This window comes from Melanaphis sacchari, unplaced genomic scaffold (assembly GCF_002803265.2).
Source record: "Melanaphis sacchari strain LSU unplaced genomic scaffold, SCAv2.0 Contig105_pilon_pilon, whole genome shotgun sequence".
Lineage (NCBI taxonomy): Eukaryota > Metazoa > Arthropoda > Insecta > Hemiptera > Aphididae > Melanaphis > Melanaphis sacchari.
In genome coordinates this window covers 655496-681985 of record NW_020270395.1, presented here as the reverse complement: position 1 = coordinate 681985, position 26490 = coordinate 655496, and the positions used below count along the sequence as shown (strand labels likewise).

The 26490-nt window shown below is 29.2% G+C and overlaps 1 protein-coding gene and 1 non-coding gene across 2 annotated transcripts; both read right to left on the bottom strand.

Moving 5' to 3' along the window:
* Positions 1 to 246: 246 nt before the first annotated feature.
* On the bottom strand, positions 247 to 18214 carry LOC112602801. Its single transcript, XM_025351126.1, has 3 exons — positions 17565 to 18214; positions 1250 to 1540; positions 247 to 280 (listed from the first exon to the last, which is right to left on the bottom strand). The coding sequence occupies exons 2-3, from the start codon at positions 1528 to 1530 to the stop codon at positions 247 to 249; spliced, it is 315 nt and encodes a 104-aa protein (XP_025206911.1). The 5' UTR covers positions 1531 to 1540; positions 17565 to 18214.
* Positions 18215 to 25049: 6835 nt separating this feature from the next.
* Trnat-agu lies at positions 25050 to 25123 on the bottom strand. Its single transcript has one exon. It is a non-coding gene; the product is annotated as a tRNA-Thr (tRNA).
* Between the last annotated feature and the right edge of the window lie 1367 nt (positions 25124 to 26490).

Below are 26490 nucleotides of genomic sequence, written 5' to 3'. Positions count from 1 at the left end.
GTATAAATAGGTAATATAATTAAATATAAAAATATATTTAAATTGAATTAAAAAATTTTTAAAAATGAATGAATTATTTCTAATAATTTATCATATTTTTTTTGAATAGAAACGAATAAATATATTATATTAAACATAAGCTTACTACTTAATACCAATATTCTACATGATAAATTATAATCTTTTGAATTGGGTCTGTAGTTTTACACATTTAGGGTAGTATTCATTCCATTATAACACATACTATTACTTGATGACCAAGTCACGTTGGTCATGCATTCTGACGAAGTATTATTAGTTTAATAAGCAGGTAATTGATAACACAATATACCACGAATTTCATCAAAAAAAAAAATAGAAATATAGGTAATGCCATTGAATTCAATTTAGGTGACCCAGACTAAATAATTTTACAATAACAGTGAACTAGAAAATAAAATATGTGTTAGCATGCAAATTATTTTCATGGTATAACTAAATTTAATATTTTATCGTATTCATCGAATTTACTAAATAAAAATAAATATATATTTTTATGTTTTTATTTAATTAGCGTAGTTTTAAGTTAATTTATTTAAACTATACGTAGATTTTTTTAATAAGCATATTTTTCTCGAATAATTTAAAAAAACGTAGAACAACTTAACAATAAAATTATAATAAGCAACACACAATATCAAAATATTACAAGATAAAAAGCCCGACTATAAAGATATCCAATAAGTCGCTTCTAAATAATTGAATTGTCTTTGAAATCAATAAGAACTACGTTGTTAAAATAGCTGGAAAAAAGGAAACCCGTTCGAACAACAAACGTTCTCTTAGTTTACTATAAACTATATATTTTCTCCCACGTAAATAAAATTATAAAAATTATTTATTGATTTTACTTCATTAATGAAATATAATGGCGTGTATCATAATAAAATGGATGATTAAAGTTTTTCAATGATAAATAATCAAATAATGACATCCCATTTTTTAAGATGTTTTTTTCTAATATTATCAGATATTAACCATTTTATTTCTGTGATTTGTTATGCTTGAAATCGTACTTTAAATTTGAATAATCTGTTAATCGTTTATCCTTTATTATTTTTATGAGCTACAAAGACAGGCCACTGATATATAATAAATATTAATGTGACCATAACAGCATAGTACTATTGTCTATTAAAAACGGTCTAAACCACAACTCTAAATTTTTATACCTAGGTATATTGTAGATGTTTGACAAAAAAAAACTAACTTGTTATCGTCGTCGTTGCGGTCGTCACGGTCGTTGACGACATTCGGTAGCTGATGTGCGTCACCAATTGACATAGTTGACAGCCTAGCCAGGTTCAGGTAAAGCAACAACAAGTTGGCGGCCAAGAAAGCATTATGCACATCTTCGGGCAGTGGAAGTGGGGAATATTCAGTGAACAACGACGGTTCAAAGTGGTCTTCTGCTTCATTTCCTTGAAATTGGTCAATATCATTGTCACAGCCACCGCCGGTATCATCGATGCCCGAAGACAACCCCCGCATGGTTGTTTAACTATAAGACAAAAATTTAAAAAAATTAATGAACTCCATTAATGTAATAGACTTAAAATTTAAAATAAAATAAAATCCAGTCATATTTTTGACGACGGTCTGTCGAACACTTGGACACAATAAGGGCGCGTCAGTCACCACCATGCGTTATTATTTTAAAAGGTAAAAAAAAAAAGTTATGTAAGCACATCATACTATATTGAGTATACTGAAAATAAAAATATGTGAAATAAACTACCTATGTGTATTTAAATCATGGTCGAAAACTTTTAGAAAAACAAATTTACATAATTCACCTTCTCTGTCATGTACCTAACACGATCCCTAGCGATATTTCGCAATTACTCATTATTGAACATTATTGAAACTCCAGGATCAACTAAAAATAATACAACTGAACATTATGATACTTAAATATTTAAAAATAAAAAATAAATACAATTTGGCTACTGCTAGAACAAAATATAGAGGTATAATAAATTAATAGCAGTAATCCGTCACTTGTATGATAAATTGTTTAAATAATTATTATTAATAATAATTTCAATTTTATTTGATTGATATCGTAAAATTCGACTGATTTTATATAATATGTGTAAAAAATAACACATATATTTTTTTTTTTATATGACTTTTTACACAAATCATAAACTAATAACTCATAATCCTCCACCCATCACATGATCGTGTTCATTGGGACCCATTATCAGCGATAGAAAATGAATAGTGATATACTATAGTACGTTTGTGAGGAGGAGGAGGAGGAGGAGGAGGAGGAGGAGGAGAAGGAAGAGGCCAAAGTAAAATGTTCGAACAACGAAACGTCCTCGTTCAAAAGTGGTGCAGACTATATTATCGATCAAAATCGACTGTAACCAATTGTGCCGGAAAACGAACATGTAATTCGTTTTAAAAAAAAAAACAGCTTGATGTTACTATTAGTTATTCACCGAACACGTCACACACATACAAACATTTTTACGTAGGAATTTATACCTAACCAACGAAGATGCTTCTATAGTTTTGTTATACATAATAATAAGTCACATTTAGACCAGTAACTGTTATTACCTAACTATAGTAAAATACTAAATACCCTATCGTAATTGCGTCACGAGTTTTATAATATATACTTATTCATATGTCCCAAACGATTTTTTTTTCCCATATCAGCAGTTGGGATCTGAATGCCATAAGCCGACGTGGTTTATGATTTTCATATACTTAGTCGTCTTAGTCGTTTAAGAACATTATACCTACCTATTATAGCTAGTGTGATGAATGACGTATGAACATAATGTCGTAATTTTGTTCAAACAAACCTTTGTTCTACGAGTTCTACTTTTTTTATTTTATTATTTTTTCTACACTTGAAGCTTTATTTTTATGAACCAGAAACAATAATTTATTAATTTTATCTTCTAAAACGCATTGATTTATTTGTATGAGTATATTATAATCACGACATCGGTTTCTTACTAAACCTTAATTATTTATTTTCTCTTCAAGTGTTTCCTTTCATTAAAATCAAACTTCAATTTATTACCAAGACTATAATAGTTGTAACATCTAATAGCTAATAGCATTTAAATTTTGTTCTTGAAAAATGTAATAAGCACCTAATAAAAATATATTTTTATACTTAAAAACAAAAAATAATTAAAAATAAGAAAACATATATTTCACAAATATTAGCATAATTCACAATGAATTATAATAAACTAAAAGCATTAAAGAGTACTTATAACGTATATATGTGCGCGTGGTTAAACGACGTACGTTATTTAATTGTGAAACGTATAGTCTCATATAGAAGTTTTATTTCTAATCTTATTACTCGGTGTAGTAGGCACTCGGTTATCACTAATAAAAAAACATTTTATTTGAATAATTTCAAATGTAAATCACCAGATAAATCACTTAACTGCATGGTTCACATAATAGTCAATGGTAGTGGAACAACGCGTCAACGCACATATATGCATTTGTAATGAAATCAGTTGTATTGTAAGTAAATTATCTATTTAATAGATATCTAAGTGTACCTAAAATAATAACTTAATTCTATGGGTGGTGTTGCGCGATAAATCGTATAACGTAAGATATTGTAATTATTTATAAAGAACTGTACCATGTGGACATCTCGAGAAAACAAAACCTTTGATCAGTTTTGTACCAGTTACATTTACACGTGTTGACGAATACACAGCGTCACTGATATATAAATATTAAAATATTTTATATATTTTATACTAGTCGACTCACAAATCTAAAAATCGTAATTATGATTAATGGGATAATACTGAATTAGTTTCAGTTAGAATCTTCTGCCATCGCTAGATTTTGTTACGAAACTTTGGTTTTAACTCTAAATTATTGGTTGTCTACGACGAAAACGAACACCGTGAGATAATACGCTATAGTATATCCACGATAACGCGTTTAATGCTTTATTATGTGCACTTATTTAAATCCGTATAAAACGAATAATAAATCGTACCGTAACATTTGAAGAAACACGCGAATAAGTGCAAGCATCGGAACATTTTCTCATGGTCACCCCGAAGCATTGAACTCAATCGTGCCCCTCGTTATTTGATTAATGTAACCATATCGACAACGAAAATTTCGGAAAAATCTTAACGACGATGCGCGTGGCCGCGGTTAATACATACGCGAATTACACGATGAACAAACGTCGCCGTGTTTTCGATCGCCGAAATCGCATATAACCATTATATATATTTATACATATATATATATTATATTATATATATAATATATAATAATGTTTATTATAGACGTCTATATGTTCGTACGGTCATGGTAATTTACACGGTGAATTATTTATGGCGGCTATGCCCTACCCGATTAAGTATTTAGGACCGGTTCGCTCTTCTGTGTGTCTATTATATACGTTTATTATTATATAGGTACGCGTTATATTAGACTCCTCCTGGCGGATAAATGAGTCATTGCTGTTGCTCCGGAGTTTTGCACGGTAAACGCTGACCGATGATAGCAATAATTCTGCTTCCATCGCGAGGCGACGTCTCGAAAACTGCAGACGCATTGTACTACGCGGTGTGTACAAGCGTATGTGTCATTGAGTGTACAATTTACGTTCCCTCTGATCACATCCTATAATATTATTCAATTCGCCTATTACACAGTACACATTGTAATATTATATACGCAAACCAAGCGACGTACCCGGCAAGTTTAAGTTGTGCTGGCTTAGAGTCGTGAAATATCTCTAAATAACAAAACTCTATGACTGAAAAACTAAAAAAAAAAAAAAAAAATGGTTATTTGAGTAAAAATATTGACGGTCTCACCATTTTTTAAGTCACAATTAAAACGGAATACAAATTATCAATTATATAATATAATATATAATTGTATAAGACGATATAAAATTCTATGTTATATTAATTGCATATAGGCGCTCAAATATCTAGAGCAGTTAAGCATTCTTAATCATCTTCATTATACATATTAAAATTATTTAAATATATCTAAACTCTGTAATAATATTATTAATTTGTATTATTTTTTATGTGGCTTTGGAGAGGAGAGAATTCCGAAACTACCTCGTTACCCAGTTAATTCTCCAGCGCACCTTTCTTGGCGCACCCGTATCATATATAAACGACAACGGTCTATGCCGAAAAATTACACACTCCCACCGACGTGTACAGTTTACGTATTATTTTGTACCTACATACATATATTATTATATTATATTTGTGTGCAATTTACGATTATATAATTGGTAGTTACAATGTACAGCTTGTTTAGGACACAAACATTTTTTTAACAATTTCAGAAATAAAAAGAAATTGCACAAAAACTGTCGGCTTACTCGAGTATATTTTTCGGTACAATTAAAACAGAATTGTAAATAGTTACATGTATATCATATCGCAATACGCTACACACGCCCATACACGGCCACACGGGTACTTTTTTTTAATATATATTTTTTTTTTATCTTTTAATGCACTGGTCGTATACATACATTATATGATAGGTTTATATTATTACATTTTATAGTACACGATAAGAGTTTAAGCATAGATGAAATGTACGGGCGTTGAATATTTATGTTTTATAATGATATGGAGTCGGTTGTTTAAATTTGACTGCGAATCCTCGGTGGATTATATATGCATCTATATAATTTCAAATGAAAACAATTTGTGTTTTTTACAGCGTGCACGGAATGATTTGTATTATTTTATTAGCTTCGGCGAAAATTAAATCTGAACCCGAGTATTTTACACATAATAATCGATATCACATAAACATACACCATATAACGCTACACGTATGATATACACGTACACCATAATTGTAATAACCTTACAAAACATAATAATTGATTAAAACATAAATATTATGTGGCCTGCATGTAGGACCTGCGAGTTGTGGTCTATTTGTATCATTTAAATATATATTTTCTACACATATATGTGTATTTGTTAATAAAACAATATTATCTCAACTATACAAACACCACCACAACTATTCTATATTTTGTTACAATACAATATCAATGCAAAATAATTTATTGTAGAATCACGAGCAAAAAAAAAAAAAAAAAAAAATGACAAAATCAGTCACTTAAAGACAATATTTTATTAGTCACACAATAAACCAATCTATTTCCGTACAGGTTTAAACAATGTAATAGGTGTGTAAAAACTGTGACGGCCTTATGCACCATGATTTAATATATATTTATATATTGATATTATAGATATATATATCTATGTTATTGGTTCGCAAAAAGCCTTGAAAACGCGGAAGATCTCCTGGGGGCTGGAGAAGAATTCAGAAGATACACCTGTCATCTCTATAGCCCTTTAAGAAGTATAATTATACAATATGACGTACGAAATATAAATATTTATGTACCGAATCTTTTCAAGATATAACTCGGCGAGTACGATTAAAGTTTATATCCAACTGTTTGTTCAATGTTCATACTATATAATAAGAATTTGATAGAGTGTCAGATTTCAATAAGTTTTAAAGTTTTACCAAAACAACATTTCGTGTTCAAATATAATTTATAGCGACGAAAGACAGTATAAAGATAACACGAAACGTTATACGCACGCCAAAAGACTTACGTTGTGATTTCAAATAAAACAAAATAATTATGTCTTAGGGTTTAACATCAAATAATGCACAGGGATATAAGTTTGTCCTTCCCCGTCCATGTAAAGTGTTTGTTCACCACGACCATTAGTTGTATGTGAAACATCGTTGCCGCCGGCGTTGTCACCGCACCACCAGCGTACGTTTACAATGCACGTGTGTAAGAAAATGCCCTATTACATTGTATACCCACGTCCCACAGTCCACACCCATTGTAAGCCACCTCCAACAGACCGTTCCACGTTGCCGAGTCAACAGATAACATATCTCTGTTGCTCTGTTGGACTCTAGGCATATGATTTCGGTGTCTGCTCACGTAAAACCTCATCATATGCCTCAGTTTCGTTCTTTTTCAAAGTTGACCAGTCAAGCACACTGTTTGAATTTTTTCCGACATAGTTCCAATACAGACAGTCTCGTTCGTGTTCTCAAATTTTTTACCAGAAAATGATGGATTAAGCCAATCACATAGATCTCTAGGGCCGTACAAATTTTCCTGTATCTATCTCAAAAGTTCGTGGCGTAATAGCCGTATAAATTTTCTTCTATGTCACCTATAACAACATATTTTCACACAAGTTTTTTCTTTTTCACAAATTCCACATTTTTTTATTGATATTTTAACAACCATCTTATTATTTCTCGAAAAGATTACGTTCCAGGTAACCAGTGTGTGAGAGCATCGGTTCAAAAAAACGTTCAACGAATTATTTTTATATTTTTCCTTATGCGTGCGTCGTACCATCCACATATTAGGTATCTTATTGTTTTACCACCAATCTGTTAAACTTGTCAAACAAACATTATTATACTACTAAATTTTCACAAATGTAATATTGTTTCTATTTAAATATTAATCTATATTTTTATTTTTATTCATTACCATTTTCTTGACCAATTTTTTTTTTTTAATTATTAAAATGTCACATTGTTAAATAGATAATAAGTAATATGAGAATGGTGTGGCATAAGTAGTTTTAGGCTGTGTCACTGTATAGCGCTGTGGTAAAGTAATGTCCAATGTCGCTAATTCTTGGATGGGTGATCGGTAATCGCCCGAGTTCTTAGTGACAAAGCCATGTCCTATACATGGAAAGCTACATCAGAATAATAATAAAATTGTGTTATCATTAGTACATTAATATAACTTTAATTTTCAACTTTGATGGTAGTTTCTGATGATAGATTGGATGTGATTGGTTAAATTCAAAATTGAAATGCTTAGTAATTATTAAAATAATCTAATAAGACTAATGAAAAATTAGAGAAAAACTAGAATTCTTATGCAACCCCCATTTTTATCAGAATCAGCTTAACTTTTTTTTTTTTATTCCATATACGAGTACAATAACATTTTCACAATATTTAGATTAATTTGAAACTATTTATACTATGTATTACCACGAAATTATGTATTTTTCATTTCGGCTAAAACTAAAATTTAATCAACCAAAAATAAGTACAAAATACATAAAATCTTCTAAATGATTAACTAATGGTTTACATAAATAAAAAATATTTATTATTTAAAAAGATTTTAAATTGTTAAATACGAGTACTATAAATACATGGATTATAGATATACAACTAACCAATCAACATTTATCATAATACAAAAACTAAAATCCAAACATTAAGTACTAAACACGAATAATATAATAAATAAGCTATAGGTATAAACTTAGTCGAATTATATTATTGTATTATAATGTCTATTGTATATTTTCAAAGAATTATTCAACGCGTCATCTTTTTAAACAATATCTATTTTTAAGGAGTAAAAGAGTTTAAGATTATGGATCACGAGTATCACAATACATTTACAAGTCATATTATATGCTATGTTTGGATTTATTTATGCTTTATGTTTATTCTATAAGTCAACAACGGAGTTGACTTTCTTAAATCAAAAAATTATAATACATTTACTAATAAGGAATAATATACTTAAAAGAAACATTATTATTTTTTTTCTTTGTATTTGAATTGTTTTGAGAGGCTTATATTAATAAATTATACATTCTACAATACACATCCATATGTATTTTAGAACTTTTCACCTCTCGCAAGTCATATAGAATTATTTTCAAACAAATATTTATAATTTTATCAGTATAGTCGTTCGATTAAAATTGTATGTTTATTGTTTATATAATAAGTTAAAAGTACTTTATTGAAAGTATTACTACGCTATATTACATACAGTGGAACCTCGATAACTCGAACTTCTATAAGTCGAATTTTCGATAACTCGAAAGAATGTCTTGGCCCCTACTTTATAACATATCATAAGTGTAACCTCTGTAAGTCGAATTTTCGATAACTCGAATTTTTTTCGCCCTCAACCGATTCGAGTTATCAAGGTTCCACTGTATTTCCATCAATTAGGAAGCTATTTTCAATATTATACACTATAGACTTGGAACAAGTCACTTGGCAAAATTACAAAAATTTGAAGGAACATAAATTCGTAGGTAATATTATTTATTATGAGATTTCCCAAATTATTTGACATTCTGGACTTCGATAATAATTATAGAGATCAAATTTAAGAAAATGTAAAATATATAAAATGCTTATGACTATCAGTGGTTTTAATTTTTAATTCTCAACAATTTCTTCGTTTTATATTAGGGTTAGTTCAATAGCCAACAAGTGGTTATTTATTCTTATGTTTCGACGATCGGATAATGCTTAAACTTGCGGCTGTTTTAACTATCTTTTAGTTATTAAATTAATATTATTCGCAGCTAGTATTCGTGATGCCCGGTGTATTACAGTTCAGTCTTTCCTCAGGAAACACATGCTTTGCATGCGGTGACTCAATCGTGTTAAAGAACTATTAATGGGGTCATTCGCAATACGTACACGGTGCTCGAATACGTATATTATTATTACATCCCAGTACAGTTATAACCAACAACCTTGCTCAATGCCACGGAACGTGGGTAATACGATATGAATAAAAATTTATAACGTTATTATTCTCTGTCTTCTCCTCGAAAAATGCAAAAATATTATGATTTATTTACTTTTTTACATATCACGATTGTTACTATATTATATTATGTTTATGCTGTTATGTGAATGTGTGAATTTATGCGTGCATATATATTTTAACGTGTATGTATATTGTGTACACTTAAATAATATAATATATGTATATACGCAAATGTTGTTCATCTCCACACACGGACGCACACTTTCTCACGGATTTCCTCAATTTCCTTCGTGCTCCATTGTTCATAAGTTGGCGACGGTGACGGAGACTAGGTCACACGCGTTATAAAAAAAAAAAATCAAAAAAAAATATCTGACGACAAACAAAAAGAATATAACATAGAATATATACATATTATATTATACATATACAAAAAAAGTAACCACGTATTGTTTCCAAGTCATATATATTTTTTTTTTTTTTGGTTATAACTGTAATTATGAGAATCGTTATCATTTTATACGACCTCAGTGACGCGGCTTGGCTGCGAAGGGAAAAACGGCAACAAGTATATCAAGTAATCGGGTCAAGGGTTTGAATTTTTTGCGAAATTGCAGGTCGAAGGACCTGCATAAAACGTGCATTTGAGAAAGAAACGATTTTCACGTACTCTGAGTTCGTGCATAATGACTGGTCAGTATACACTATAAACAACACAAGTCATTTGTAGATCCTGTATAGTGTTAACCACAATTACAAAATAATAATTATGTTTTATTGACAAGTTAACTGTCTAAATTATTATTATTATTAATATTTTGGGATGGTAATAAAAAAATTCTCGTCAATTAGATACTTATTAGTTTTTGACGATTATTGTGCGCGTCGATAATGATTTTGTACGAAATAATCGTAATAATAACAAATTAAATAAATGCGATTTACGTATAAACCTAAAAATATGTTATAATTATTTATTAAAATGAAATATATTGAAAAGAATTCAAGTTAATTTATTTCATAATATTGCGTATTCATAACTCAAATAAGTGTATTTAGATGTTTAATTTTTTTAAGATCAAAAACTAATAAAATTATAATGGGTTAAAAGCTTGCGTTATACCGATTTTAATTTACAACTTGAAACGATACAATTTTTATTTAGGTAATTATTGCGAATAAAATATTCAACATTTTAAGCAAATATACTAAAAGCAATGTCAAATAAGATTAGTATACCTATCACACAATGTAAAAAAAAAAAATGTTGGAATAAAATGTATAAACACATTAAACAAAGAGTTATACATAATCATAGAGGTAGGAAAAATAAATTTAGCACCCTTTGTTTCAACGTATGATGTTATACTACGGATTTCTAATGTATTTGACCTCGACATGTTTTTAATTCATAAGCCTCGTCAAAAGGTTAATATTTAACGGATGTTTGTAATATTTTTTCCATTAGCTTTGTCATCTTATTGCGATTAAAATCTAGAAAACATACAACAATCAATCAAACTGAAAGGTTTAAAATCTAAATACCTGTAACATTATAATCCATAATTATTTTTTTACAATGACCTCTACAACACATACTGCTTTCGCGTGTATAAATTATCGTTCACTAACGCCGTATTATAGTTCTGTTAATTTAATTAAAATAATTATAGTTTTCATGATTAAAAAATATTCATTAGGCAATTTATTTTATACAGAACGTTACTCATAAGTATTCAATAAGCCAAACGCTTACTTTATGTTAGAATATTCATATAATTCAAGTATAAAAAATACTGTAATATCCGTATAAATAATAAAATATTCATTAAAAAAATATACACGTCAATACCTATATTATTTTACTTCAAAAAATTCTTTATTTTATTTTTTAACTAAATTAAATAATACTTTTTAAAGACTAGCACACCACATTTATGTAATTATTTAACGCTATACTATAAAATATTTATAGACAAAATACAAAAAAAAACCCAATTCCCTATTATACTAGCTGTACATAACTAAGATAATATTACTTCGTAATTAACTCTATTGCGCAAAAGAAACATATTATATTGTATTGTGGCATAAAAGTACACTGAGTGGTTGAGTTTTATTTTATCACGGGACGACTACGTACACATAAGTAATGTCATACCATAATATAAATTGTTTGTAAATATTTAAATATTATGTAATAATTTTTTTTCCATGAGTGCTTACATTTATACATCTACTTGTATTATACATAGTATCACAATGGTTGTATTGACAGGTGCTTATGATACTTGTAAAACATTCACATTTTTTAATAGGGTAATAGATAAAATGTACAAACATTATTCTCTCTCTTTCCCCTCTCCCCATAAACATGACCGAATTATACCACTGCTTCTAGAGATAAACTTAACATTATTAACTACTAATGTTATAATAAAAATTATAATCAATAACCCATAGGCTATAAGTCAAGTGATTCAAATATTATACGCATTTTTGAAGATTCTAAATCTAAAAACAAATATGAAATAGAGCTAATTCTGATGATTTTTAAACTACAAAAATATTTTTCCAATTTAAATTCATTAAATTCGACGAAAAAATAGATTCAATAGTCAATATTAAATCTAAATGGGTTTGTTTTTTAAATTATCTACCAGTATAAAATTATAATTTATAATATTGTCAAAATGTCACCCAATTAATTATAAATACATTTTTTACAGATTATGAGTAAAATTATTTTCCTTTCTCCTTATAATAAAAGATTTTTAAATAAGAACATGTGTTTTAATAAATAGTGTCTATTATTTATTGTTTTTTTTTTTCTTAAACGTTCCTTAAAATATTTAAATCTTTACTAGGGGTCCTGTGGTCGCCAGTATTTAATATGATGCATGTTAATAGTTAAAATTAGATATAAATATATTATGTATATGAAATATAGATACGTAACTATTTTATCAATGATTTGAAATTTTGATGAATGATTTAATAGAATTATTTTATTAAATTGCACACGGAGGTTTCAATGGGTTTTTGTGTACCTACCGCTAGATAGCGTTAACAATACCAACAGTCAATATTGAGTAAAGAAAATAAACGGTGTGCATCGTGCTGCTCATAGAACCTTAACGCATATAACACTTTCGCAGTCATGCCCATGCGTATATATATCTATTAAAAGTATATCTATTAAAATTAATAACCATCAGAAATACTAACATTTTATATACCTATTATATAATTATTATAACATCAATTAAATACGGCTATACAATGGTTTTTACAATATAATAATTATTAAATTAATAATTTATCGTGTATCATTATTATTTAATCATAATCTGTTTATTGTTACAGCTGAAATTCGCGTTATGAAGAAACGAAGAACGCAGATACATCTTGTTACGTGCATATTTATAGTGCAACGTAGATCTGATTAAAACAATATAACTCATATGACTATGTATAACATAGGTAAATACATGGATAATCATATATTTAAATATGTTATACAAAATACAATTTCAGACTTTTTAGGATCAAAGCATAAACAGTTTCTATTGGGCCATGTTTACTAAACAAACAAGGACGTGATACGTGCCACGTGGTATGGTTATTCGAGCTTAAAAGAATTTAAGAATATTACAATGATTATGTTTATGAAGACAATTAACTATAAAAGTACCTAAACTATAAGTTTTACCTAACCAATAATGCTTAAAGATAAGAAATTAGTATAATACCTATATAATAATATATGTAAGTATGTAAGTAATAAATATGTAACTATATACAATCAAAGATGAATGTTTTACCCGAAGTTGGGCTTAACCAATTCGCTGGACACCTATAATAATAGCTATGCTTACACGCAGGCAATTATTAAAATGCGCAGTTGTGCAGATGTTTATTCAGATAAGGTTGATTACACTGGAGAAATAAAATCGATTCTAAGCTTCACACTAGATTCTTATGCAGAGAACTAATGAATAATAAAGGTGAGTTTGTACATACTATCATTCAGACGAATAGTTCGAGTGAATGCGTAATCCTCTGAAAACGGGTGAAACAAGTCTCGTTCAGCTGGAGTTAAGCAAAATTTGTTTCACCGCTGCTGTATAACATTATATTACACGTTTCATATTATAATAATATGAGCATTACAAATACACAAATGGTGAGGTAGGTAGTAGATGAAGATTTTTACCGGAATTACGTCGCGCTGCACATTACACTTTTACGAATACGCACTCGTAGACACGAAAAACGAAAATGTTTCGGTCATAAATTGTACGGTGGAGACCATGACGACGGTTTCATAAGACTTATCGAAAGTAAATATCAAGTAACATAAAGTTAGATTACACTGATGAAAGTTTTATCTATAAGCCCGCTGAACAGTATATTCGTAGCGAAGTTTAAAAGCGGGTTTCCATTTCCACGTTCATGTGTAAGTAAAAAATTTATCATAACAATGACATTTTCCGTTAGTCCGTTTTTGCTTTGTCATTCATAGCGAGTAAATAAATATTTATTTATTTAGTACCACAAAATGTTGATAAAACAATCTACATAGTCTAATAGTGTTACCACACTACTATTTTTTTTAGAATTATACATTCCAAGCAACTAATCAAGGTAGAGTGCATATCAGCCACTTAAAATTATATTTTATTTACAGAATAACGAAAATTTCAAATTTTAAAAGCATCTGCGTACTTACTTAAAATATGTTACATATTTACGCATGTTTGTAGATAATCACTAGCCAGCACTACAATTTCAATGTTAAAGGTTCACATCCGATACTAAAATATTTTTAAAAATCATTTGCTTTGTCGACAGTGTATGAAGAAAATTAAACTTTTAGTTGAAAATTAATATTATGTTTATATCTATTCTAAAATCATGCGGCTAATTTATGAGGTTAACGTACTTTCAGCATGACACGTGGACACATAGAAGAATAGTGACGAGGGACGACAAAATTTTCTTTAAGCTGACACATGAACAATAAACAATTTCAAGGTTACCGTACGCGAACGTTAATAATATGGACCGCAAATCAGAATAATTGATAGTCGAATAATTTATACCACGGTTAAGGTGACTACCATTAATCAGTAATTGGTAAATGATTTACATTACTCGCGAGCACACCTATAAAGAGCGATATTTTTAATTGGTCAGTTTTGAAGAAAACGATGCCCCATGTACTCTGACTGTCAGCTGCAGCCCCCCATAATCTTGATAAGACGGATCTCAGCTTTTCACGGCTCTCATATTATAAAAAAAAAAAATCAATATTTGTCAAATATATACCTCAAAATACTAAAATACTAATTTTATTTATAACAAATGAATTGAGAAAAGTGTAAACATATCATAGATATAGTATTATGTATATACTATAGCATAAATAGATAAATAGATTTTGAAAATCAGAGTAGTAAAATAGTCAAATTACATATAAATTGCATATATTAAATTACATCAGCATTATTAAGTTATTATCATTGAGGTCGTCAACGATATTCGATACGTTTCGATGAGAATAAGGATACAAATGTGTCAAAACACTCAAAAATCAAAATAATCACATTAAAGGTGTTTTAGATTTCAACAACAATAACACTAATTGTGTGTACTACCATCAAAAATTATATAAAATTGCATATCTTGATAGAAAAGTACCGATCTAGTGCTATAACTATGTGTGGTTTTTTTTTTATTTAATTAATACGTTTGTAAAAATATAGTTCAGCGTTTGTGTTTTATTAATTTAAATAATAATATTTTAATAACAAGGGATTAGGAACGTACAAATAATAAATAATAAATAATTAAATATTTAAAAAAATAACGTTAGTATCGTAACTAAAGGGGATCTAAAGGTACGAGCGCAACTGAGCTCGTTCATTTAGAGAGCCCAAAATAATACAATATTTTTCTTTAAATAATTTATAACAAACTATTTAACTAAAAATTTTTTTTTTAATTATTCCAAATTATTATATTATAACTTATAATTATATGGGTAATATGTTTTTACAGTTTAATTTAATTAATTTATATTTTATACACTTAATAAAATCGATTATAAATATTTAATATTATATATTATAAATTATAATCAATATTATAAAATATAAATTAATTAAATTTAGCATAAAAATAGATTTAATACCTAGTTGATTCAAAACAAATCTCATAAATGTATTGACATTTGACATAATGCATATTTTTAGAAAGGTAAAATTATTGTCCATTGTTAATATACAGTACACTCTGACAATTTACACAGCACATTTTTGCCCAAAATTGTATCGTAATAATTGATCATTCATGTACAAGTATAATGAAAACCTTTCATAAGATTGCATAAATTAATAATTATAATATAATATTTAATATTTTTCTTAAAAAAAAATAAAAACACATAACAACTGGATGAGGTGAATACATTATGAGTATATCCCTCTACGTAATAATTTTTTATAACGATAACTTTGCTTTTGAATAAGAAAAACGTATAGCACGCCACATTTACCACATCTGTCAGATTTCGTTACGTTGACAAAAAGAAGGTGTTTTACGTACTATGTGTCATCAAGAGATTATAACAGGGGTTCTTAACATTTTTAGTATTATATACTCTTTTGCAAAGTAAAATATAACAACCGATCAATCGATCCCCTTCACAAAAATAAAAATATTTTTTATTTTAACTGTAATTTAATATTGTAATGCTAATTTAAAAAAAAAGTATTATTGTTATGTTGTAAATCATAATAATATTATAGGTACATAACACTTTTTTATAAAATAAAATACACTAAAACAACAATAAAAATTAAAATTAAATCTTTTCTGTGAACTACTACGTAACTATTTATATATAGACACCCTAGGGCCAGGGGTTCATGGATCATCAGTAAAAATTCACCAGTTCTCAGGTTAGAAGATATCATTTCTCCAGCCACGTGTATTGTCTCCAACTTACATTTGTAAGCAATTTGTCATTTTGTACAACGTACATACAACATGGCAATTTTGAGTTGAGCGGAACAGATTCTACGTTGTTAACTTTAACATTAGAGTGAATTGACCTATTATCAAACTTTCAGGTAAGAACCTTATTTATATTCGTACATCTGTTTTCCCCGACATATAAATTTTTAAGTTAATTATGCGTACCTATATAAAATATTCAAATTTTAAATTATTCATAACTCGGTTAAAAATCAAAATATTATAAAAAAAAACAATCATTCAAACATAGATAAAACGTTTTTTCTTTAAATGTTGATTATAGTTCAATCCACTTTCATATTAAAGCTAACAACACAAAATTGAATCTTCTCAACGCAAATTTGCGTATGGTAAGATGGAAACAACACATGCAAGTGTGATATCCTCTTAGGAAAGATATCGCAACTTTCACGGAAAGCACTCGTTACACGATTGTGGTTAATTATATGAATAATAACATTTTATAGAATGATAAATAAACTTTAATCTCGTCTATCGTTTAGTGGGACTTGTTAATAATGTAATACTTGTTGAAACTTTGAATATAAACATTATTTTCCGGTTATAAATCAAGATGGATTCGTGCATGGTCTAAGATAATAAGCATATATCACAGCACTCATTCCGGACTTATTCTTAAAATGTTCACAAGTACATTTTTTTTGTTTCCAAGTTATGACTTATTAAAATATTATAAACCTCCATGAATGTTATTTCACAGTTCATATATCCATTTGAAATTCTTTTGAAATTTAGATATTTGCCCTTTGTTAAGTTTTTGTACCTCCGGACAGCTGATAGGCGTTCTCGGGTAGGACTGTTTGGGGGGGGGCACATATTATAAACGAACTCGTGCAATAGTATTATTATAATGTACCTGGAAAGTAATAGTGCAGGTATGGGATGAAGTACACTACTTTCGCCGTGTACACTATGCGTACACTTCGTTCAGCCAAATGAGCTTAACCCGCGAATGAAATATCCTATATATGTCTGCGACTATACACTAACAGGTATACGACGGCCGCTGCGGGAAAACCGTCTCGATCCAACGTTACCGCGGTGGAAAACGATACGAATCGTACAAAACGCAGAACGTTCCGCAGTACTCCGCCTCTATGTCATAATAATATTACATCAATATCCGTTATACACACAGCAGTAATAGTGTAACAGCACGACAATCCGTCTGTCGGCCGGAAACACTGTTTCAGTATGGCTGGCTAGTGCGTGGGCACAATATAATATGAAACACGGCCGTTAAAACAAATGAATAATAATAATAATAATTTGAAACGTCGTCGATCGAGTAAAAAACGTTCTCGGTTCGCGGGGCTCTCGTCGTCAGCACGTGAACGCCCCAGTGACCAGCGACCGCGGTTGGACGTGTACTACCGACCGAACGCCGGAACGCGCACACTTTGTCCAGCCCTATCGGCGGCAGCCGTGGCGGTGGTGCTGCGAACGCCGGTGGTGCAGGAGAAGAGACCTTGAACCGGCCGACCGGTTCGGCCGTTGTACAAACACTATTCTTCCGATACAGTCGGGACGGTGCACGGCACGGCACGCACTGCGCGTTTGCATTGTAACGACGACGACGCTGTATACGTTGTACAATGGAAATCCGTCCGCCGTCACTCGTTCACTCGTTCGTTCGACGGCGGTGCGGCGTCGGTCGTCCGCCGAACCCGTTCGCCGTCGTCGGTCGTCCGACGCGAACGCCTAGGCCAGTGGTCGGCAATAGGCGGCCCGCGAAGGAAAAATAATTGGACCACAAAAAATATATTTTTTAATAATTCTGGTTTTCCATACACATAATATATATTTTATCTATTTTTATGATGTGTTTAGAGATTACGATGGTGTTTATCGTTTATTGCTTTTTACAATAATATAGTTGCGATAACACAACAATTATTAGCTAATAATATCTGAGTTTTTAGTTTTTACTGGCCCTCGTAATTTTTTTTTTTTTTTTTTTGATTTTCTGGATCTCCATAGAATTTAATTGCCGACCCCTGGCCTAGGCCATACGTAATATCGTTATTACATTATCCTCGTCGGTTGTACGACTGTTGGGCGGCGGCGGCGGCGGGTCGCGGTAGTGGTTACCGGTTGAACGGCGGTGTTGGCGGTGAGGAGGGGGTCACGCTGTGCGGACGCGTAACGTATTGTCATCGGTGGACCTGCAGAATCGGCTCCGATGACGCGTTCTGCAGTGAACGTCAGATACCTACGTTACGCACGCGAGTCGGCCCATAACAATGAGCGCTCAAACCTGGACCCACGAGTAGCGCGTTTTTCAGATTATCGAGACGATTTTTTTTGATTTTTTTTTTTTTTTTGTACTGCTTTAAAGCGATGTCTTGTGGAGATTCAGACATCCGCGATTTTCAAACAAAGACCACCCCTCCCCCTTCCGCTTTTCTATTGTAAATTATTCGGCGCGTCATTTTTTTTTTCCGAAAATGTCGACGTGTCGAAGTAAAAATGCGAACGAACGATGTTTAAGTTTTATTCACTATTTGTGCAGCACAATATTGGTCCACGACAATGGGTTTGGAAAACGCTGGGACTTTGGCGATTTAAAAGTTTCAGTAATTAATATGAATCCATCGACGTTATTTGTGATTTATAAGAATGGTCCAAGCGTATAATAAATATTTAATCCAATATTACATTTGTTTTATATTTTGTATACCTTAATATACAAATATTATAATCATTGAGAGATAATCGTTCAAACTTTGAATTAATTAAATAAAAATAGTATTTTTAAATACATTTTCCACTAAATGATTTACAGTAAAAAGAGAGGGTTCTCATTTTAAAAACAGAAGTTTGTATCACAACAGAATCCTTCTTAAGTAGTATAAAAAATCACGAGAATTTGATGTTTAAGTAAATTTCAAAATTTCAAAAATTAGTATTAGTTGTTAATTTATTGTTAAAGGAAAAAATAAAGATAGACATGATTGATGAATCCACTCCCCCCCTGTATAGCTGTCGTTAATCGTTAAATCGTATGTATATATTTGTATATATTTGTATAGGTGCGTATATCGTATATCGGATTTTATACAGGTTAAACAAATTGTATTTAGGTTGGGTAAACTTTTTTCGAGATAACTACGCTGCATGATGCACGACACCAATATATATAATCATTGTTTATCTATAAGTTATAAAAATTTACCATCTAAAGAAATCCAATGAACCATGTGAGCATATAAAAGAAAACAACATTATATTTACAACTGAAATATTTTTGTCAAGTAAAAAAAAAGTACGAGTATGAAAAACATACAACTTTAATTTGCAAGGACCTTTACCGCTCTATTTTAAGGTTATGCATTTTTTATAATTTTCGCATTAAAATATACTGCTTACCGAGCATATATTACAGCAAAATTAGTCATTTTTATTTGTCATATTGGATAGAAAACATTTTAAGCGTGCATGTTATATCTTGAGATTTTATATTAGTATATTATTATAATAAAGGATAAACTAAAGAGACGAAAATATAGAATAGTATGAGAATACTGAACTAGCGTCCTCTTAAACGTACCATGCAAGATTATACTTATTATTATTAGCGAATGTTTTTGTAAATAACCATAATGGAATCGCGCACTGTCTTGCGTACCAAGTGTTCAGCGCAATCTGTGAGATCATAATAATTGTAGTTGTAATGTAACGATATTAATATATTATAATATCTAATAAAATAAAAAATAAACAATATAATATCTAAAATAACATTAAATAAGTTATTATTAATTATTGTAAACATTTATAGACGATGTACTTAGTTATATACCAGTCGTACTATAGTGCAGTAGTGCATTATGATATTTTGTCTGTCGCATGTAGATTGTAGGTACTAGATACATCAACGAAATTAACATATAATATATTATATTGTACATATATTGTATGTTTGATTCGTATACGTTTTCGTGACTGTAAAATGTATAATATAAAATTAGATGGTGTGGTCATTTTGTGCCAGAAGAGTTCATTATCCTTAGCGTTGGATTCGTAAGAAGAATACTGGTCACGATAGTCATTGTACAATGTACCTTTATGGCTTTATAGTACTTAATATTGTATTAACATATAATATTAGAAATGTATATGTTTGAGAAAACCATTAAGAACTTATGATAAATGACAACAATAATACTTTTAAAGCATACATTAGTATACATTTTTATATTACCAGTTATTTACATATTGGAAACAGGACATTTTCATTAAATTACTGAAACACCAGATAAAACCAAAAGCGCAACTACATAAAACTTGTAATTCTCTTTAATGTATTCGAAATAATTTTCATTGCATAATATTTTAAAATATTATACTTATTAGTTATTTACATATTAATATTTAATTAAGCATAGTGTGACACTGTGCAGGATCAGCTAATTTTATGTGTTCAAAAGACTAAAATATTATTTTTAATATCTGTAGATTTGTATGTTCTTACATTATATTATATTTATAAGAACAAATCATAATATTGTATCTACGCTTGTGGTTTATTTTAAATGAATGTACCAGCTATAAAATGTTATAAGTATTCTTCACATCTACAATTAAATATACACAAAAGATACGTACCTAGCATTATAAAACAAATAAAGACTTTAAACTAAAAATGTTATTGGTCATGAAACGACCTCAAAATCGAAAGACAGACATCAATGATCGATTTTAATTTACAAAGTATTTAACCACAATGTCCATTAACTTCTCAGAAATATCTTTTATACAAAAATGTATGCATATACATTACGAAATATGTATGCACTCATAATTATCATAAATTCATATTAAAATAATACATTACAATTATAAAATACACATATTATGTAAAATATGTATCATCGTATCCGTATGTAATAATAATTTTATAATATTACATAATCTATAAAGCGTAAAATATTGGATCATAATGTTCTCGAATGTTTTTCTTTGTAATTTGTGGTGGTTAGCTGAATAATAATCAGTCGTTTTTGACACGTACGTTTTTCCATACCAAAAACCACGTTCCTCGCAAGTATAATAATTATATATTTTGTGAAATAAAAATATTATTTTTTATAATATCTCTTCCTGTCCATGTACGTGTATACTCTGTTATTGGCTGGTAATTTTTTTGTTTTGCAAGTGGTTATTAGTATGTACTTTATACTATAATTTATACATATGACTTATATCTAATAACGTATAACGATATCTGTGGTACTTACCTTTTTTTTAGTTTTTTTTTTTTTTATAATCAAATTTTCAGCAATACGTCAATTATATACATAAAGAATCCAACGATTTTCTTGCCATCATCAACGTCGTTATAGTGTTGTTGCTAAGAACGCTCGTTCCCGCCATATACCTAACCTATACACTATCGATATTTATTAACGAAGCACGTCTTGGAATTCAAAAATGGATCATATTTTAACATTACAATATTCCGTCTGAGCTGAAATTGCAGAATAATTTGCACATACATTTTTCTATAGGTACCATTCTACTTTTACTAATTAGTATAATTTTAGTAGATATTTTAGTCTATTTGAAATTATACTTAATCCTATCACCTAATAGGCTTTGTATTAAGGCAATTCATCGTCCACATCATTCCTTTCGGACAAACAATATCTACGCATGATCTCGTTCCGGAAATATACAATAGAAACACTCTGTCATGCTTCCGCAATTCTCATATCTACGTTTATAATTAAGGCTGAAAATCCAGTAACCACGATGATATTTACTGACACGGATCTCTGTTTATCTGCAGCACTTAATAGTCTCAACTATGCTGTTTCTATGATCTTGTACCTGAAAGAGAAAATACGCAATTTAAATCGAATAGTATAGAGAAAACTAACAGCTTTAAAAAACATAAATATAATGTAAAAATAAATATTTTTAGTGTAGTTTTGACCAAATATTATAATTATAAAACGTGGAACCATCATATAAATGTATCACTAAAAATTACTGTTAATTGTTGTGGGCTAATGATTGGGTTCCAATTCTAGTATAATTTATCAGTTTTTATGTTTTTAAAAATATTTTATCATATTATACAATATTCTATAGATTTTGAAATATGGTATTTAAACTGAGTGTCTATGCATTTATAATATACAATTATCATTTACGCAGTTATTCAAAATCAGAATTTAATAATAGTGGAATAAAATACCGAAAATGAAATTCAATACACGGTAACAGCTGCAGTAATAAAAAGTCTAATCCTCTATGATCAAAAATAAATAATAATAGAAGCGAGTTCAATTTATACAACAATTAAGTATTTTACTCTTATCGTTTGTAACGTCTTTTGTTACCATTATAGAGATCTAATATTGTTTTAATATTTTAAATTTTGATACAATCACATAATATCAATACACCTTATGTTACTACTTAAAACTCTGAGTACTCACATCAGTTTTATAGCGCTGTTACTTTAAGTGTGTATTGATGAATGATGGTAGTTCTTCGTATGATTAAATCCGAATATTGTAACATAAAACATTATTACGTTATTGTGATTTGTGAGGATCACGTCACGTAAACTTATGAAATCAATGATATGTTTTGTTTTGTTTTAATTTCAATGTAACACTATAACTGTATAGACGCAGTAATTAATGATTAATTATTAATTAGCAAACAAAGTATAGTAATTGATTGCTTAAAATAATAATACGATCGATCCTATATACCGGCTATATAAGACCTTGGAGTGTCATGGTCTTTGAACTATCTTCTCTGATGATGCGTAATGTTGGCCCGGCCTAAAGTTGAATATTTTACCTAACCTTGCGTAAAATTAATAATAAATACATTAATAATATAATACCGAATAATTAAATTCAATATTTCATCGTTAAACATATAGTTACGTGAAATTGTATTAATATCCATTGATTAATTAATTGTTTCATAAAATTTAATACATAAAATATAATTACGAGAGTTAGAAGATATAATAATCATTTCCTATAAAATTTTAACTAAGTTTTAAATACATTTTAGAGGAGTGTTGTAGTTTCAATGGCGCAACATACAATATTAATAAGATATTTATTTTATACCTGGATACTATCGATTCTATTATTTCTATTTAGAATTTTTAATCTTGCTCACGTTTTACCTTGATGTTTAAAATAGGTACGTATTTCTATTGGATGTATTAATTTCATGGCTTCTTCTTCTTCTTCTTCTTTGTAATCTAAGTCTAATATTTTATTTTGACTCCTTTTGAGATATTTTTAGGCATGATAAACTTTTACTATTTACGTATATTATTATAATTTATATGCACAAAATATTTTCCAAAGATTTAGAATAGTTTTAAACTATTGTCTATTTATATAATAAATACCGGAACCTAATCACCTCGCTCTATGGTAAAACGACAATGCAGTTAGGCTCAAAATTAATTACCATAATATATTCTATAAATATATGCTAATACTATTATAATAATTAAATATTAACAATTTATTAAATAAAATGTTTTCGGGAAATTTTAAATCGACCTGAGGGTTATCTTGGTAAAAAAATAAATTACTCGAATAGTAGTATCAAAAACTATATCATGAAATATGCTTGGTGTTGGTAATATGATATAGTCTGACAGATCGTTAGAACCATTTTTCGTATGTAATGATTTATTATCAAATTATAATTTAACATAAAGGTACATGATTCATTACACTGTTATAGTGACTCAATGTCCAATGACGAGGTACACTTATCACATACTATACAGCAAAGTGGTTTTCTAATTTCCCCCTTTTTTCCTTTTAAATGCATGAACGTCCCGTTAGCTGGGAAGGAAAACGGGTAATTGCTTGCCCAAGTTTTTTAAATTATGTATGGCCAAACATTATCTACTATTGCCACATTAACTATGACAAAATTTTAAATATATAATTAATTTTTTTTATTATGTACAAAATATTATTTTATAGTAGTTGGATGTGCTCACTTATCGGCAATAATTCACTAGTATCTACGCAATAATAATAGGAAGTAAAACGTTTATTTAAAAAAAAAAAATCATCATTTAAGTTTTAAATTACCTTTGATCCCTGCTTCCTCTAGACAAATGTCTGAGGGCGCTATGTTTCATATATTATGTTTGAATGATAAATCTTATTACCTATTTCGTTCATATTTTCGGTATTTTCAAGCTGTGATATTGAAGAAAACCTACGAAATTGTACGACTCGTGTGGCTGAAAATACAACGGATAAAAGTGCAAAAAATATGACTACACTTGTGTTAGGGGTGTTAAATCGGTCATTTACCACAACCCTAACGTGTGCAAAGGCACCGGAGGGATTCGAACCCTCGATCTCCTGTTTACTAGACAGGCGCTTTAACCAACTAAGCCACGGCGCCATTGGTCGCGTTCGAGCGAACTTGGCGTATTTAAAAGTTTACCGCGTTCATGAAAATATATTTGTATACCGACTTATTAATTATTATTACTGTATTGCGGTTCAATTTAATGTTCATGATGTATTTTTTATTATCCGTTGGCACAGTTACCACAATGTCGCGATCTTATTATGAGGTTATCTAGCAACAACAGGTTGACAAAAATCCGAGTAACAGATTATGATTCCCAATACATATAATATAATTATAATCCATGATCCATCGAATATATCCGTAATTAATATTGAGTGGATAGTGTGAATTTTTGGTGCAAAATAACTGTATTCACTTAATTTCGTTTTATATTCCAACTTTAAACTTCTATGACTACTATAATTTTTGTAATTATACATATTACATGATTAAGTGAAATGAATACAATTATTTTCGCATCTTCAATCCAATGTCAATGTGGACAGAATATTAGCATAGTCATTGTCCGCTTGTCATATCGATTAAGATGGACAATGGTATCAGCAATATGATAATATAGGCATTGTGTATAACACAATTAATGTTATTTACAATTTCTATATAGGTGCGTAATTATATTATAACCTATTATAGGTATCTGGTATAGTATATATGTGTAAAATGTGACTGATGAGTACACGGTTTGTAAAAAATTTAATAAAACTAAGCTTTAGTTAACCACTAAATATTCTGTCTGAATTATAATTATCTCATGATGCAATTTGAGGAAAATAATCGTTAAAAATGTAATAGCAATCTGAAGGTAGGTTATTTTGTACGATTAGTAGCTGTGTTGTGCAATATTGTGTAGGTACCTACCTAATAATTAACAAAAATTTGACTAACCATAATCCATACAGATAAAGCAATAATAATTAGTATGTATTATACCAATATACATAGCTAAATAAATATAACATTATATAAAATGTATTAATCTAATTTGTTAAATAAAGACGAATACCACATTAATGGTAAATAAACGTTTATCTAATAATCGATACTTGAATTAACACAATCATTTATAAATAAATTAAATAATGATTTTCAAATATCAAATATCTCACGTGCGGAAAGTATTGATTGCATGAATATATAATAATACAGGTACACGATATTTATATCCACTATTCTCTTGTCTGTTGTCGAAAGTTAATAGTGTCAATTGGTCAGTGAACGGATTATTTTTAAATAATTAATTTGTCAATGTAAAATCTATTGGCTACTTCAACTTCTTCAAGTATGAATTACAGACGTAAAATAACTTGACACAATAGCATCGGCAATCGGCATTAATATGCAATATCAATGGTTCTCAGTATTTGATATTAGGTATTTATAATTATTATTTATAT

Coding starts and splice junctions, on each gene's coding strand:
- LOC112602801 (XM_025351126.1), bottom strand. CDS start 1,530: ATGCGGGGGTTGTCTTCGGGCATCGATGATACCGGCGGTGGCTGTGAC. Junction 281..1,249: donor CGCAACGACGACGATAACAA/GTTAGTTTTTTT, acceptor ATACTTCGTCAG/AATGCATGACCAACGTGACT.